A 16,048-nucleotide genomic window follows, 5' to 3' on the forward strand; every position below is an offset into this window, starting at 1 on the left:
AATACTCAAAAGCTTGATACTACCCAGGGCAATGCTTCCAACTGAATTCAAAGCCTGTCCACCACCTTAAATGTTCACTCTCTACATCACCAACATACAATAGCAGCAGTATGTACCTACAAGACAGACAGGAAAAACCTATCAGACTTCTATTAGCAAGAATTTGCACACTGTCGCTGGGTCAAAATACTGAAATTCCCTTCCTAACAGCACTGTGGCTGCACCTATACCACATGAACTGCAATGATTCAAGAAGATGGCTCGCCATCAAGTTCTCAAGGCAACAGGGTAATGGAAAAACTGCTGGTCCAGCCAGAAACATACCGATCAAGTAAAAACAATTTTTAAAATTGTCTTCAGCTACTACCATAAAATCTTTGTTACCTGGCGAGAATCCACCTCCCTGTCTCCGACAACTCAACTAAATTATTAACAAACTCGTGCTATATTTGATTAGAATTGAGCTTCCGGCCACATATCTGTACCATCACTGAGATCACTTAGGTCTATCTCTGCAGTATTGCCTGACTCTACTCTCGCCTCAACTTGTCTGCTTAAAGTTATCAATGTTTTTGTTGCCTCCAGACTTGACCATGTCAACATACTCCTGGCCAGCCTTCGATGGTCTACATTTTGTCAATCTGAAGTCATCCAAACATTTACTGCCCATTCCTTTTGTAGCACCAAGTCCCATTTTTCCACTGATCCTGTGCTCACTGATCTACAGTGGATTATGTTCAAGCTGCACCTCAATTTCAAAAAAAGATTTATTTGAATTCTAACTCCAGTCTCATCCCTCCTTACCCCAATATCCTCCAGTTCCACAAATCTCTAAGATACCAGTACTCACCTAACTCTTGCTCATTGATCATCCCCAATGTTAACTGTTTCACTATTTAACTCCCAGACCCTGGGCAAGGTTTCCTAATTTTTATGAAGGGATGAGCCAAATCATTAAACTCGAAGGTGAGAAGGTATGGCCTGGCCTACCTCAGGTATTCGCATGACTCCCTCGGTTGGTCACAACAAGGTTAATTCAAAAATGTTTACTTTCATTGCAGACACCTTGCTCCTAAGCTGAATATTTTAAAATGAGCCAATTTAACCATGTTTTCCAGAATTAGCAATAAAGGTTACATTTATTAATGATTTCTTTTGACAGTAACTGAATTCCAGTATTCAGAATGAAAAAGAGTCTTTTCCTTTGTTTGATCTGCAATGCTTAAACTAGCTATTCTCAAAACTGTGAGCCTCACAGCACTCTAGTCCACACACTAGTACAACTGGCCATAACACATAAATTAGTGTTGCAAACAGTTTTGAACTTCTTTTTGTATATTGTTATTGGGTAACTCAGATACATATGCAAAAGATGGCTTTCTGTTGAGAGGGGTAGTAAGCCCCTTTGTTATAGCTTCTTGTTAATCCATTCCCTGTTTAAAGTTTCCTTCACTGTACCTGTGTGATATTATAAGGGCTTCTTATAGTACTTGACCCGTCACTGAATTTACATTGGCTGTTCTTTTTTTAACTGTAGCAGGTCCTCGTTTTAAAGGAAAACATATTTTGGAATTAAAAGTAAAATATATCTATACATAGTTATGGATTCTGATCAATTGGCGTAAAAAAATCCCCAAGCTCGGGAATTTCTTGCCTGAAACCTTTCATATTTGTCTCATATTTTGCTTTACAATGAGGTCTTCTATGAGGTCCCTGCAGGAACTTTCATACACTTAAGGTGATACTTAGATGCAAGGTGCTGTCATGGTTCACAGCCAAAGCATTCTATTATATTCTAAGAGTGGATTTAGATGCTTTTTCAATGCGTCATCAACCCCAGACCATAGTTTTTTCTGAACTGCTGATGTTAGTTTATCCAAGACCATATGTTATGATAAACTGAAATTACAATATGTTCAGACAAACTGAGAACCATTATTGTTGGTTGGAACGATTTGTAGATTCGATCCCAGCTCTAAAATTCTGCTTCACAGTGATACTCTGTGAATGCACGCTCGATACTTTTGGTTGTGCTTCAATGGAGAAGTGACAATTCTTTATCCCACCCTTACACAATTACCATGTTATTATATCAACACTTCAAATGGAGATAATTGCATCCCTTTATGAAAATGAAAGTTCATACAATACCTTCAGTGAGATAGAAGGAACTGCTGTGTCTACAGTGTTGTCAGCTGCCTGCTATGAAAAAAAACTTTTATCATTAAATGCTAACTAATTGAGACACCAAATTGCTGATATCAAATTGCTTTTGACATCAGCAATTTGCAGTTTAATAAGTGATAACAGTAAATTCACTATTAATTGCAAATGATTCTATCCATTTACAGTGTTTTACAGGTACTTTTATAATCTCTAGCTCTTCCATTAAAGCACCCTCAAATGAAAAATTTGGTGCATTCTGAATCAACATTAGTTTACTCTACAAATTCTTAATGTATTACATGACAGACAGTAATTCCCCTTCCTGAAATGTTACTTAAATGGTTAACTGCAACTTTGCTGTTGCATTTTTTTCTACTACAAACAAAACTCTTTAAAACAATGATAAATGTCAAAGCCAGATTCAGACATATTTTGCTAAATTTCAAGCTACAACCTTTCAACATAGAATTAGGTAAGTAGGATATATTTATTTCTTCATCAAGTAGTAAAAGCTTTCTCTGTTTTCTGAACTATTTCATTGATTTAGTTTCTGGGATAGTCAAAGAGCACTTTATATTGTCTGTGGGAAACTGCTTACAGCCATTCAGTTATTGTTTTCCTTTTCTCTCCCATCAGATTATATTGATTTGCAAAATGTGAAAGAAAGATGCCTTAAATACTTATTTGGTCTCACATACAGAAATTACGTCCAGGCTTGGGGAGACAGAAACAGCAACCTTTAAGTCATCATCTTTTTCAGCCTTGTGTAAAATATCTGAAAGAAAGAGGGGCAAAATTGCAGCAGAAGCTATGCAATTATCTTCAATGCATTGCATGCTTTAATGAGATTATCAGATTTGAAACGCAAACAACTTCTGTCATCAAGAGAACATTAACGGTCTAATGAATTTGCTCGATCATGTCAACTAATATTAGAAAATTCAAACATGTGCCTTTTGTAGAAATGGAGAAACCTTAAATTAGAACTGGGTCAAAATTAGGCATGGACATTGTTTAAAATCTGGAAAGTTGAAGCACTTTACGCCTGAAGCTATTTTCAGAAAACTACTCCACAAATGCTGTTTCAGTTACTGCTTGATATAAAAAAAAGAATTACAAGTTTTGACTTAATTAACTGAACTATTAGGCACCAAATTTTGGCCATGGGGGATATGGAAATTATGGTTGCCTTCCAAAGATATTCCTATTGTTTCGATTAACTGTCCCAAGAGTGTTTATTTTCCATTTTTTTTCCACGCCTTTCTCTTATTTCCTCTCTTAATTGTCCACTCAGCCACCATTCTTGGCTCCAGGAGAAATGTTGAACATGGTAAATCAGCAACAGTATCCTGATTAGTGTTATCAGCTGTTTTTCCAAGATGTAAGCAGAGTTTTCATAGCATTATGTTGTTGATGATTAATCAAGTCACTTTCCTGTTTTACTTTTTTGTCTCAACTTGGGTTAAGTCTTCTCATTCCATTGCACTTTTTTCCTTTGTATCTATTAAGTAAAAGCAAAAGCAAATACCACAGATGTAGGAAATCTAGTGGAATCTGTGAAACAGACTTAACATTTAGTTCTCAAGCATGATCATGAACCTGAGACATCAGTGCTGTTTTTCTGTCCCCACAGACACTGCCAAATCTGCTAAGTATTTCCAGACCTTCCTGTTTTTAGGAAAAATTAAGGAACATTTTTTATTGCTGGTAAATTATAATCACGTACAAATGCAGTTCTGCATATTGTCACTATAATAATTTGCATATTGAAGTATTACAATTTGAGGATAGTAATTTTTAGTTAAGAGCATATGTTGAATAAGAAGTGAAACATTGGAAGAAAGGCATATTCAGTTGCATAGAAGGAGACTTGCAGGTTCGGGTGCATAGATCTTTAAAATGCCACAAACAGGTGCAGAAAACAATCAAGGCGGCTGATGGAATGCTGGCCTTTTTATCTAGAGAATTGGAATATAAGACATAGAAGTAATGCTGCAGCTATACAAAACCCTGTTTAGACCCCACCCTGAGTTTTATAAACAGATCTGGGCACCATACATTAGGAAGGATATACTGGCCTTAGAGGAAGTGCAACATGGATTTACAAGAACCCGGATTTCAGGTATTAATTTAAGAAGAGAGATTATAAAATTAGGCCTGTTTTCTCTAGAAAAGGTTGAGGGGTGACTGAAGTCTTCAAGATATTACCAGGAAAAGACAGGATAGATGAAGAAAAACCATTTCCGCTGGTTGGACATTCTAGAACTAGAGGTCGTAGTGTAAAAATTAGACGCAGTTCATTCATGAGAGGTGGTAAGAAGCACTTCTACACACAAAGGGTGGTAGATGTTTGGAACTCTTTTCCACAAATGACAGTTGTTAATTTTAGATCTGAGATAATTTTGTTCTGTTGAGCAAGGTATTAAAGGATATGTGTCAAAGGAAGGTATACGGAGTTAGACTACAGATCAACACGACTTCACCGAATGGCAGAACAGGTTCAAGGAGCTGAATGGCCTACTCCTGTTCCTATATTAAAAATGCAAAGAAAGCCAGTCAGCATCTGAAAAATAAATATGGATTTGTGATTTGGGTGCAACAGAGTGAGAAAGATCAGGGGTACAGATTTTTTTTGTTGAACAGAGAAAAGTAAAGAGCATCTATTTCTTTAACACATCTCCAACTTTCCACAAACGCTCTTATTGTGGTGTTGTTTCTTCCTGTGTGCACAAATGTGCAATTCTTCACCTCATCTTTTTAAAATACTGTTCATCTATAATATCTGAAACTCTGATGAAGACTACATGTGAGGAAGAGATGTTTTTCATGATTTGGTGTGAACATAGTGTGTTGTTAAAAATCAAGCAAACCTCATTCAATAAGGTGCAATTTTCTCTCAGGGTTTTTACAAAGAAACCAAAAGCAAAAGGACAAGTGATTATCGCCATTGGTTTCATGACTTCGACTTATAGTCTGCAGGGACTTCAACAATGCATCCTACTGAGACAGATGATATCACTGGCACCATCTTCTGGATTTCTATGCTTAACTGCCTGTGTGCAGACTGAAAAAACAGCTAACAGTTTTACAGAAGTGATAGCAGCCCATGTTATTACTACTGCAAAACCCTCACTGCTGGCTATTATCCATGAACACAATATCAAAACCACCAAGGAAGTGCATTGAAAATCAAGTTCCACTATTCCTCACTGATTACTCTACCAAGTTGTACAATTTTACTTATCTGACCCAAATTAAAAGAAAGCAGTTATTTATTATCATCATATTATTTTTAATCTATGGCAGACATGAGTTATAAACTTCCAAACTGAACTTCCCCTTTCTAAAATTCCCAATCACATACAAACATACATGACACCTTGACACAAATATTATGGGCTGGAAAGGTAAACACAAATCAAAATAGTCAGTTCTGGCACCAGTCCAGGTCACAGACATTGAAAAGTTATTTTCCTTCAGTTTTCTATCCATAATCCTTTGCTAATTATGGATGGTTACAGATACATCAATTCTCTGCCTTCATTTACTAGTTGAGAATTCACCTTTTTATTGTCTTTGATTGTGTTTTTTTTTCCTTTTTCCTTTGAACAAGAAAATTTGCAGAGAGCAGATTAGAGGGAAATGGTGAGCAAGAACAGCTATCAGGAGATTTTCTGTTAATTCTCTACACAGAAGAGAGAGAAATAGATCTAAAAACCAAAAGAACTGTGGATGCTGTAAATTAGAAACAAAAACAGAAATTACTGGAAAAGCTCAGCAGGTCTGGCAGCATCCATGAAGAGAAATCAGAATTAATGTTTTGGGTCAGGTGACCCTTCCTCAGAACTGATGGTCGCAAGGAAAATGTGGGTTTACATGTAGAAGATAGGGTGGGGGTGGGGGAGTGGGTAAAGACTAAACAATAGGCAGGGATAGAGCAAAAGGAGAGAGAAGAACTGTTGGACTGACAAAGGACCGCATAATGATTTGGCTAGGAGAGTGAATAGCTGTTAATGGAGGCTGTTAGTGGCTATCAATAGGTAGCATGCAATGGCAGACTATATGATAACAAGGCCTGGTGTGTGAGGTAGAGGACTAGGACATGGGAGAGTTCAGGCCCTAAAATTATTGAACTTGATATTGAGTCTGGAGGGCTGTAGGGTCCCAAAGCTGCAAAATAGGTGTTAGTCTTTCAGCTTGTGCAGAGTTTGACCAGAACACTGCTGCAAGCTTGAGACAGAGATGTTGACGAAGGAACGGGGTGGTGTGTTAACGTGGCAGGCAACTGGAAGCTCAGGGTGTTTTTTGCAGGCAGAATATAGATGTTCTGTGAAGCAGCCACCCAGCGTACACTTTGTTTCCCCAATGCATATGTATTGATCTCCCAGCAGTGGTCAGGACCAGGGACGCAAGATGTACCAGGAAATAGATAGGACATATCAGAAAGGCAAAGTCACAGTGATTATGGGGGAACCCCAATATGCAGGTGGAGCAAGAGCTGTGGGGTGGCAACTGGAATAGGACTGGAACAAGAAATGTTCCATGTACCCCATGAAGAGACAGGCATAACTGGGGCCCATGTGCGTACCTATGGCCTGAAGAAAATGAGAGGAGTGAAAAGTAAAGTTACTTAGGGTGAGAATGAGTTCGGCCAAGAGGAGGGTGGTTGTGGGTGGGGACTGTTTATGCTTTTGCTCCAGGAAGAAGTGAAAAGCCCTGAGAATCTCATAGCCAGATCATTATCCACTCCTTTGTCTATCCAACTGTTCTTCTCTCTCTTTGAGCTCTATCCTCATCGATCATGTACTCCTCCCCCACTCCCCCCCCACCTTTTTGCATACAAACCCACATTTTCCTAGCTACCACCAATTCTGAGGAAGGGTCACCGGACCCGAAACATTAACACTGATTTCTCTTCACAGATGCTCCCAGACCAGCTGAGCTTTTCCAGCAACGTCTGTTTTTGTTTGAGTTAGGTGTTTTATCTTTGTAGGCTAGAATCATCTCCTTATTGTCCACACACAAGGTTATAGAAGCTTGCCCAGGAACACATGAAGATGTTGGTAGTATACTGAACACTCATGAGTTGATGCTACGAGTCCCGATGGAAACCCACGCACGTAGGTCTCAACACACACACATTCTCTCTCTCTCTCTCTCTCTCTCGGTCTCTCTTCTCAAATAAGGCGACATTGCAGAAATACCTCACAATGAGTTCCAGTAACTCATTTTTACAACTGCAGACATGTTTTTCCATGGTTTTCTTGATTTAAAGCAGCATTTATTCCCATTTTGTAGTCAATAGTCCAAAAATAAAGAAAATATAAACATATAGTCTTTACCATGATAATTAATGAGTGTTAAAGTTATGTAAAATATGTTGCTTTCAGAAAGATATATTATTTAGCAGATTAAAGATCACACGTATTAAATAAAGGAACAATTTTCAAACTGAGGGATTTTTCATCGCTTTTGACTCTGTGCACCTTGTGATTTTGTAGCTTCCTTGATGACCTTGAGAAGCTCTTTCATTTCTGTGTCCATTTCATCATAATCCAGCTCCCTGGATTCCACTTTTGGAGCCTGGAAGAAGGAAGGATCTGTGCCCAAGTAGGAGCACTGCAAATGGCCACCATCACTTAAAGTCACCACTACTCCCTTCAAGTCCCTGCACAGGAAACAGATTAAAACATTTACAGATTCAAAGCTGATTGATTTTTTTTAACTCACTTTTTTTTATTCCCATTTCTGTAAAATGTTCACTTTGGCAAAAAGAATAAAAATGCAATCATTCAAATGGAGAAAAAATGGAGAATTCTGGGTGTAAAGGGACTTAGCGTTCTGGTGCACGCATCATAAAAGTTGGTATGTGAGTACAGCACATCATCACAAAGGCTAATGGGATGCTAGCTTTATTATAAAAGGAATTCAATATAAAAATAAGGATATTAAGTTTCAATTATAATGGCATTAGCGAGACCACATCTCAAAAACTGTGTGAAGTTTTGGTTTCCTTATTTCAGATATGATGTCAATGCATTGAAGGTGGTTCAGAGAAGATTGATTGATACTTGGAATGAATGGATTATCATATGAGGATAGCTTTATCAGGGTAGGCTGATTTCTATAGGTGTTTGGGAGAATGAGGGGTAATTTGATTGAAATGTATAGGATCCTGAATGATCTTGACAAGGTGGGTGTGGAAAGGACATTTCCTCCATAGGTCAATCCAGAACTGGGAGGCACTGTTCTAAAATTAGGAGTCACCTTTCAGGGCAGAGATGAGAAATGTTTTTAATTCAGAGGGTTCAAAGACTTTGGAACTCTGCCTCTGAACGTATGATGGTTGTGGTGATGGCGTTGTTACTGGTGGAGCTGTTGTTTAGTGGGGGTGGAAAGGGAGGGAGGCTTGGTTTGTCATTAACAATTTTATGACAGAGATGGATAGATTCTTGTCCCAGAGGGGAAAAAACAGTAATAAATCAGCAATACTGAGAAATAAATGTACTGGGCATACTGGTGCTCCCTTTTTGTTACGAAGAAAAATCATTACCAGGAGTGTCATTTAAATATTGTGGTTAGTTTTCTTTCTGGATAGGCAGGGGAATCTAGGCTTTTTGGGGTAAGATGGGAATGTAGAATTCAAAACACAAGATTAGATTACATTACAGTGTGGAAACAGGGCCTTCGGCCCAACAAGCACACACCGACCCGCCGAAGCGCAACCCACCCATACCCCTAACCTAACACTACAGGCAATTTAGCATGGCCAATTCACCTGACCTGCACATCTTTGGACTGTGGGAGGAAACCAGAGCACCCGGAGGAAACCCACGCAGACACGGGGAGAACGTACAAACTCCACACAGTCAGTCGCCTGAGGCGGGAATTCAACCCGGCTCTCAGGCGCTGTGAGGCAGCAGTGCTAACCACTGTGCCACCATGCCGCCAAACAGATAAGCCACAAACCTACTGAATGGCAGAGTAAGCTCAAGAGAATAGAAAAGCTACTCTGGTTTTTCTTGCGTAAATTTGTATTTGTCAGTGTTGTTGTTGCACTAATGTTCAAAACTGAGGGTATGTACAACTTTGTACGTGTAAAACTTCTTCTTTGCCATAAATATTTTTTAACATTACAAGCTCAGCATCAAGAATCAGAACCTAGGCACTGCAGAATAGATTTTTTTAAAAGTAAATTATTAAGTTGTCCTTATTTTGAGCCTCAGGTTGCTCTAAACTCTTCCAGCCCTGTGATCAGGCTGGAAGGGAGTGAACATTGATTCTGCAAAATTCTGATTCACTAATGGACCAATCAAGCAGCTGCATTCCATGAATTGTCCCTCACACTTGCTGCTCAATTGTTATGGCATTTAAAGAAAGCACATACCTCACATTATGGACAGATGCTGGAGAGGCTGGCAGGTAGAGTGGTACAGAGGATAGACATCCTTTTCCCAGTTAAGTGACACTAAAAGCCACGCAATCAGAGCAAGCCAGCATGCATCCATGAATGCAGCAGCTTGGGTTCTGGTTGAAGCAGAACACCCAGCTGTGTAGCAAGAAAGTGTCGCACTCCGCAAGGGCTAGAACCACTATCTTCTCTCTGCTATCTCATGCACATCCTGCTAAGGCACATGAACAACAGCTCTCACTTTTGCATGCACTTGTTCATGCAACAACTCTCCACCACCTTACCTTCCCAAACTCCTAACCTTCCTGATCTCTGTGCTTCTGACTCATTCACTGGGGACAATCCATCCTCTCTCTTGCTCATGATTACCACTAACTTCCATCATACTCAATCCCTCCCGTTTTTCTCAGTAAAGCAAAAGTTGGCCTATAACCATGCCAAGAGAGCTAAGCTCAATGACAGAGTGCCAGACATCAGGCTCTTCATTTCCAATGAACAGATAGCTCTATAGTTAGCTACAGAAGGGCACAGCAGCTCATGTGGGTACAAGAATATCTCAATGACCAATCAACCTGGTAAGTGTTATTCTACTATGTTGCGTGGCATTCCTATTTCATTGCCATAAGTGCTAATTTATTCTTAATCTCCACAATATTTTAACCCCCTTAGACAACTAATTCCCGGTCTTTTCTTACAAAGGCACTAGCAGGACACAGTGAACCTCTGACCCAAAGAGGCCAGTGCCAGAGACCCAAGTTCAATCTTTACCCTTGAGGAGGAATTTACTGAACTGTCTGAGGTTGCATCAGCAAAGTTTTCCCTGTACCTGCCACTAGTTTACAGACTTTCAGTCTGGTGGATACTCTATGTAGATTAGATGTTGGGGCACAACCCGGTGAGCACATCAACGGCATTTCTCTGCAACCTTTCAAGGAGGAATCACCCCAAGTCTCTGGTCTCCATAGAAATAATGGAGACCAGAGACCTGTTCAGCCTCAAGCAGATGATCCAATTGTCATAGCCATCAATAACTTTGTCAAAACGTATAGATAAGCATTAGATCAGGGAGCAGATTGATCAAAATCAGTTGGTAAATGAGTTCAAAGGATTGATGAGTCTACCAAAGTTATTAGCGCTGTCCTGGCTCCAGCATGCATGCATATAGCTGTATCCATTATCAGATTAGCAACTGCCATGGAGATCCAGGTCCAGCATACTCAATGTCAGCCAGCTATGTGCACAGATTAGCAGTCTGTCAGTCTAGCCACAGGTGCCAGCATGAATGGCAAGGTGAGAAAGGAACAATGACTTTGACCTCCCTCCAGGTATCCCTTCTACTCAGGGAGACAGAATAGTATCATCGGGAGCCCATACAGGATCCCCAAAAGCTTCTCATTAACGCACTCCAAAGATGCCTGGCCCCTCCACACCAACCCCATCCCAAAGTGTACAGACATACAAAGAGGTGAGCCTGCACCTGGACAGCATACTTTCCGCAGGCCTGGGCCATCGAGACCCAAAAGCAGCTGGGAAAAATCTGCCCAGGTTTTCCATGCCAAGCTTCCTCTACTCCAGCTGCTAAAGCTAGGACTGCACTTAGAAATAGTAGGATTCAGACAAAAAAAAGAAAACATACTGAAGGCACATGGATGGCATGGGTGATATCTTTGTGGATGACCTTTCACTTTTATAAATCTATGTTCACCTACACTGTTTGCTATGCTATAATTTTCTCTGTTGCACCTGGTTAAAGTCAGGTCCCTGTGAGAGATGAGCAATCTCTGCAGGTATCCCAAAGATTAAAGAAGATTAAAGATTACTAATCCCTCAAAAGCTACTGACACCTTGACTGCAGATAGTCTCAAATATCTACCAATCAGTGCCATTTTTCAACCAAATCAGTACAATTCCCACATAGTGCCTACTGTCTTTTCCTTTGAAGTTTGGTATTCTTGTGATTCTGTCCCAATGAGGGCAAGAAAGAAAGCTTTGGGAAGCACATCTTATTTTTCAACAATCCTTATTTCTGTATTACCAAGCCACTACTTACTTACAACTATTTTTAATACAAAAATTCTTTCAAATTGGTAAGCTGGTGTGAGAAAGAGAACGAGAAAAAGCAAAGCTACCTTAGAACTCAGGAGGTTAAAAAAAAAATTCTGTTGTATTGAATTTCACTTTATCATCACTTTCAACTTAGGAGGTCGGTGGTTAAAAGGATTGTGCATTAAGAGAAGTGAAAGTGGAGATACAGTCTGATAAAACTAAAAGAAAGCTAACAGACTTCAAACAACTTTGGATCTCTTAGCCTAATTCCCGACACTGTGATAAAAGAATTTTCTGTGTGTTGTTATCGCCAAACATTTCTAAGGAAAGGTCATCTACAATGGCATCAGTTCCACTGGGCACCCTTGTAACAAAAATAACTACAGCATTGTCAATGCAATATAAAACTAATTCAATATACTGTTAGATGTTAAGCAATAAAGATATATTTTTAAGGAGAAACAAGTAAATTTGATACTATGCAGAACAAATGAACAAGAATAGCCTCTTCGATGTAGATCTGCTTCAGCAAAAGCTTGCACAGGATGCTTGTAGACTATTTGACAGAAATTATAGACATGGGGCAACTCATTTAAAAACTGTTGACAGATTGTTTCTTTAATGTGCGGCCAATATTATAAGTAAAATAAGTGATAAAGTAGAAAGGAGTTGACTCATGTGTGTCACACAACAATGGAAAGAAAACCAATAAGTCCAAGCTCCTTTAATTTTGATTACCAGACATCTCTTCACAGACAATTACATTTATTTACATTTATTAATGACTTAATTAACAGTGAAGTATCTGCAATTTATGAAAAGCTAGTCCTATATTCATATTGCTAAGCATAGAGTCATAGAATCACACAGCAAGGAAACTGACTCTTTGGTACTAGTCACGCCGACCATGTTTCCAAACTAAACTAGTCCCATTTGCTTGCGTTTGGCCCATATCCCTCCAAAACTTTGCTATTCATGTACTTATCCAAATATCTTTTAAATGTTGTAACTGTATCTGCATCCACTACTTCGGTGGCAGTTCATTCCACACATGAACCACTCTCTGTGTAAAAAAAGTTGCCCCTCAGATTCTTTTTAAGTCTTTTTCCTTTCAATTTAAAAATATGCCTCCAAGTTTTGACATCCCCCATCCTATCCACCTTATCTATGCCTCTCATGATTTTATAAATCGCTATGTAAGGTCACCCTCAACCTTCTACATTCCAGTGAAAAAAATCCCAGTCTATATTTATAACTCAACTCTCCAAAAGTGGTAACATCCTGCTAAATCTTTTCTGAACCTTCTTCAACAGGGCGACCAGAACTGAGCACAGTACTTCAGAAAAGGTGTCACCACCATCCTATATAACCTCAACATGACGTCCCAACTCCTACACTCATAGTCTGAGCAATGAAGGCAAGCATGCAAAACACCATCTTAACCTGTCTACCCGTGAAGTTAATTACAAAAAGATTATGTACAGGTATCTGAAATCCTAGGTCTCTGTTCTACAGCACTAGCCAGAGCCCTTCCAGTAATTGTTTGAGTCCTTACCTTGTTTATTCTATCAAACTGCAATATCTCACATTTATCCAAATTAAAACTCCATCTGCCACTCCTCAGCCCATTGACCCACTTGATCAAGCTCATAGAGTCATAAAGATGTACAGCATGGGAAACAGTCTCTTGGCAATGTTTAGATAATCTTCTTCACTGTCCACTATACCACCAACTTTAATGTCATCTGCAAACTTACTAACCATGCCTCCTACATTCTCATCCAAATTATTTCTGTCAATCAAATAATCCTGTTAATAAATTCAATTCTGCAACTTACAATTCTGCAAAAAATGCAACTACAATACATAATGTTTTCTAGCTATTTACTAAACAAAACCACAAATGAGATTATAGGAATTGGAAGAAAATAGAAAGTATTACTGAGAAATAGGTACTGTAATTATTTTGCACTGGAGTTCAAAACTATCTTTGAGATTGGTCCAATGAAAATAGGCATTATTGCACTATCATATTTATGATGGATTTCATATTCAAGAGAATCAAACCTGTACTTGTCGCTTGAAAAATAAACAGATGTTCTAAAATAAGCTGCATCATTTTACATCAAGAATGGAGACGTGGGGCTGGACCTTCAAAATCACAGAATCTAGCATTATGTCAGGGGAAATACAATATGTGCTGGAATTTGCACAGCGAGAAGATTTGCTTATTTTAATTTCTGTGCACATCTAGGTACAATGAGGATAAACTGGCTACTCAGCAAGAAACTGAAGCAGGACATGTGTATTCATAGATGGCTACTGAAATTGTAACTTGAAAATGGAAGAGTAGAACAGTGTACCAATGATGATGAAACTTTGGAAACATTTTACTTTCTGTGTGGCAGAATACTGTACAGGGTGAGCAGGGGAAAACAGCAAAGAATAGGAATCAACATCGACAATTCAATCATGAATTAGCCCACTCTTGTGAAGTTACATGGCGAGGACAGTGCAGGAGAGAGAGAGAGAAAGAGAGAAAACCTGCACAGTTACTGCCTTTGCCATTTGAATTCGTGTATCGCTGGACAACGGAGTGCATCTGGGAAAATTAACAGACAGTGAAATTCACAACTAATCTTGGAGGAACTGTTGGGCGAAGTTCACAGCACAGAATCAGATAAGTTAATTGTTGTTTTAAGTCTGACCAAGAGAAAGGCTGCAGTAGTGAGTATAGTGGATTCTTTCTTGATTGTATGTTTTTGGACATAAGTCTCTTGGTTAAACTTAAAATATAAGCCATAGCTATTAATTTAACTTGGGGCAGTGTTTGTAGAGGAATAAGACGGTGTTATTTTCTGGGTCTGTAGATTGTGAAGGAGCAAAAATGGCCTTTGCAGTGATATGTACTTCTTGTCAGATGTGGGAGAGTTTAAGGGTTACTGCGGATTATATCTGCCATAAATGCTGTTGGATGCGAATCTTATCAGATCGAGTGGATCGGTTGGAGAGACAGATAGAAGCGATGAGGAATTTGCAACAGCAAGAGTATGTGATGGATGGCAGTTATAGGAAGGGGGGGAAAGTCTCAGATACAGTCACATAGATGGGTTAACTCCAGGCACCTAGGGCAGGAGTCTTTTGTGGATATACCCATTTCAAACACGTATGCTGTTTTGAAAAATGTAAGGGGTGATGGATTGTCAGGAGAATGTAGCACGAACAGCCAAGTTTCTGGTATTGAGACTGGCTCTAATGCAACGAGGGGTACGTCGGCTTCCAAGAGATCAATTGTGTTAGGGGATTCTGTAGTCAGAGGTACAGACAGACGTTTCTGTGGCCAGCAGAGAAAAAGCGGAATGGTGTGTTGTTTCCCAGGCGCCAGATCAAAGATGTCTCAGAGAGGGTGCAGTATGTTCTCACAGGGGAGAGGGGCCAGCAGGAGGTCATTGTCCACATTGGAACCAACGACATTGAAAGGGAAAAGGTTGAGACTGTGAAGGGAGATTACAGAGAGTTATGCAGAAATTTAAAAAGGAGGTCCTCAAGGGTAGTAATATCTGGATTACTCCCAGTGCTACAAGCTAGGGAGGGCAGGAATAGGAGGATAGAGCAGATGAATGCATGGCTGAGGAGCTGGTGTATGGGAGAAGGATTCACATTTTTTGGATCATTGGAATCTCTTTTGGGGTAGAAGTGACCTGTACAGGAAGGATGGATTGCACCTAAATTGGAAGGGGACTAATATACTGGCAGGGAAATTTGCTAGAACTGCTTGGGAGGATTTAAACTAGTAAGATGGGGGGGGGAATCCAGGGAGATAGTGAGGAAAGAGCGATCTGAGACGGGTACAGCTGAGAACAGAAGTGAGTCAAACAGTCAGGGCAGGCAGGGACAAGGTAGGACTAATAAATTAAACTGCATTTATTTCAATGCAAGGGGCCTAACAGGGAAGACAGATGAACTCGGCATGATTAGGAACATGGGACTGGGATATCATAGCAATTACTGAAACATGGTTCAGGGATGGGCAGGACTGGCAGCTTAATGTACCGGGATACAAATGCTACAGGAAGGATAGAAAGGGAGGCAAGAGAGGAGGAGGAGTGGCATTTTTGATAAGGGATAGCATTACAGCTGCACTGAGAGAGGATATTCCCAGAAATACATCCAGGAAGGTTATTTGGGTGGAACTGAGAAATAAGAAAGGGATGATCACCTTATTGGGATTGTATTATAGACCCCCCAATAGTCAGAAGGAAATTGAGAAACAAACTTGTAAGGAGATCTCAGCTATCTGTAAGAATAATAGGGTAGTTATGGTAGGGGATTTTAACTTTCCAAACATCGACTGGGACTGCCATAGTGTTAAAGGTTTAGAAGGAGTGGAATTTCTTAAGTGTGTACAACTCAATTTTCTTATTC

General features: G+C 39.6%; 1 protein-coding gene across 5 annotated transcripts in view; it reads right to left on the reverse strand.

The window, feature by feature from the left end:
- The window catches only part of bbs9 (Bardet-Biedl syndrome 9), a 546,582-nt gene that overhangs the window by 459,799 nt on the left and 70,735 nt on the right, over window positions 1-16,048 (reverse strand). For 3 of the 5 annotated variants that reach the window (XM_072571013.1, XM_072571015.1, XM_072571018.1), the window contains exons 11-13: window positions 7,653-7,834; window positions 2,865-2,941; window positions 2,152-2,202 (exon numbers count right to left, since the gene is read on the reverse strand). In XM_072571013.1, coding sequence (XP_072427114.1) covers window positions 2,152-2,202; window positions 2,865-2,941; window positions 7,653-7,834 — 310 coding nt within the window. The remainder of the gene's footprint in view (window positions 1-2,151; window positions 2,203-2,864; window positions 2,942-7,652; window positions 7,835-16,048) is intronic. The other 2 variants (XM_072571014.1, XM_072571017.1) reach the window with 1 other exon arrangement.

This window comes from Chiloscyllium punctatum, chromosome 5, assembly GCF_047496795.1.
Source record: "Chiloscyllium punctatum isolate Juve2018m chromosome 5, sChiPun1.3, whole genome shotgun sequence".
Lineage (NCBI taxonomy): Eukaryota > Metazoa > Chordata > Chondrichthyes > Orectolobiformes > Hemiscylliidae > Chiloscyllium > Chiloscyllium punctatum.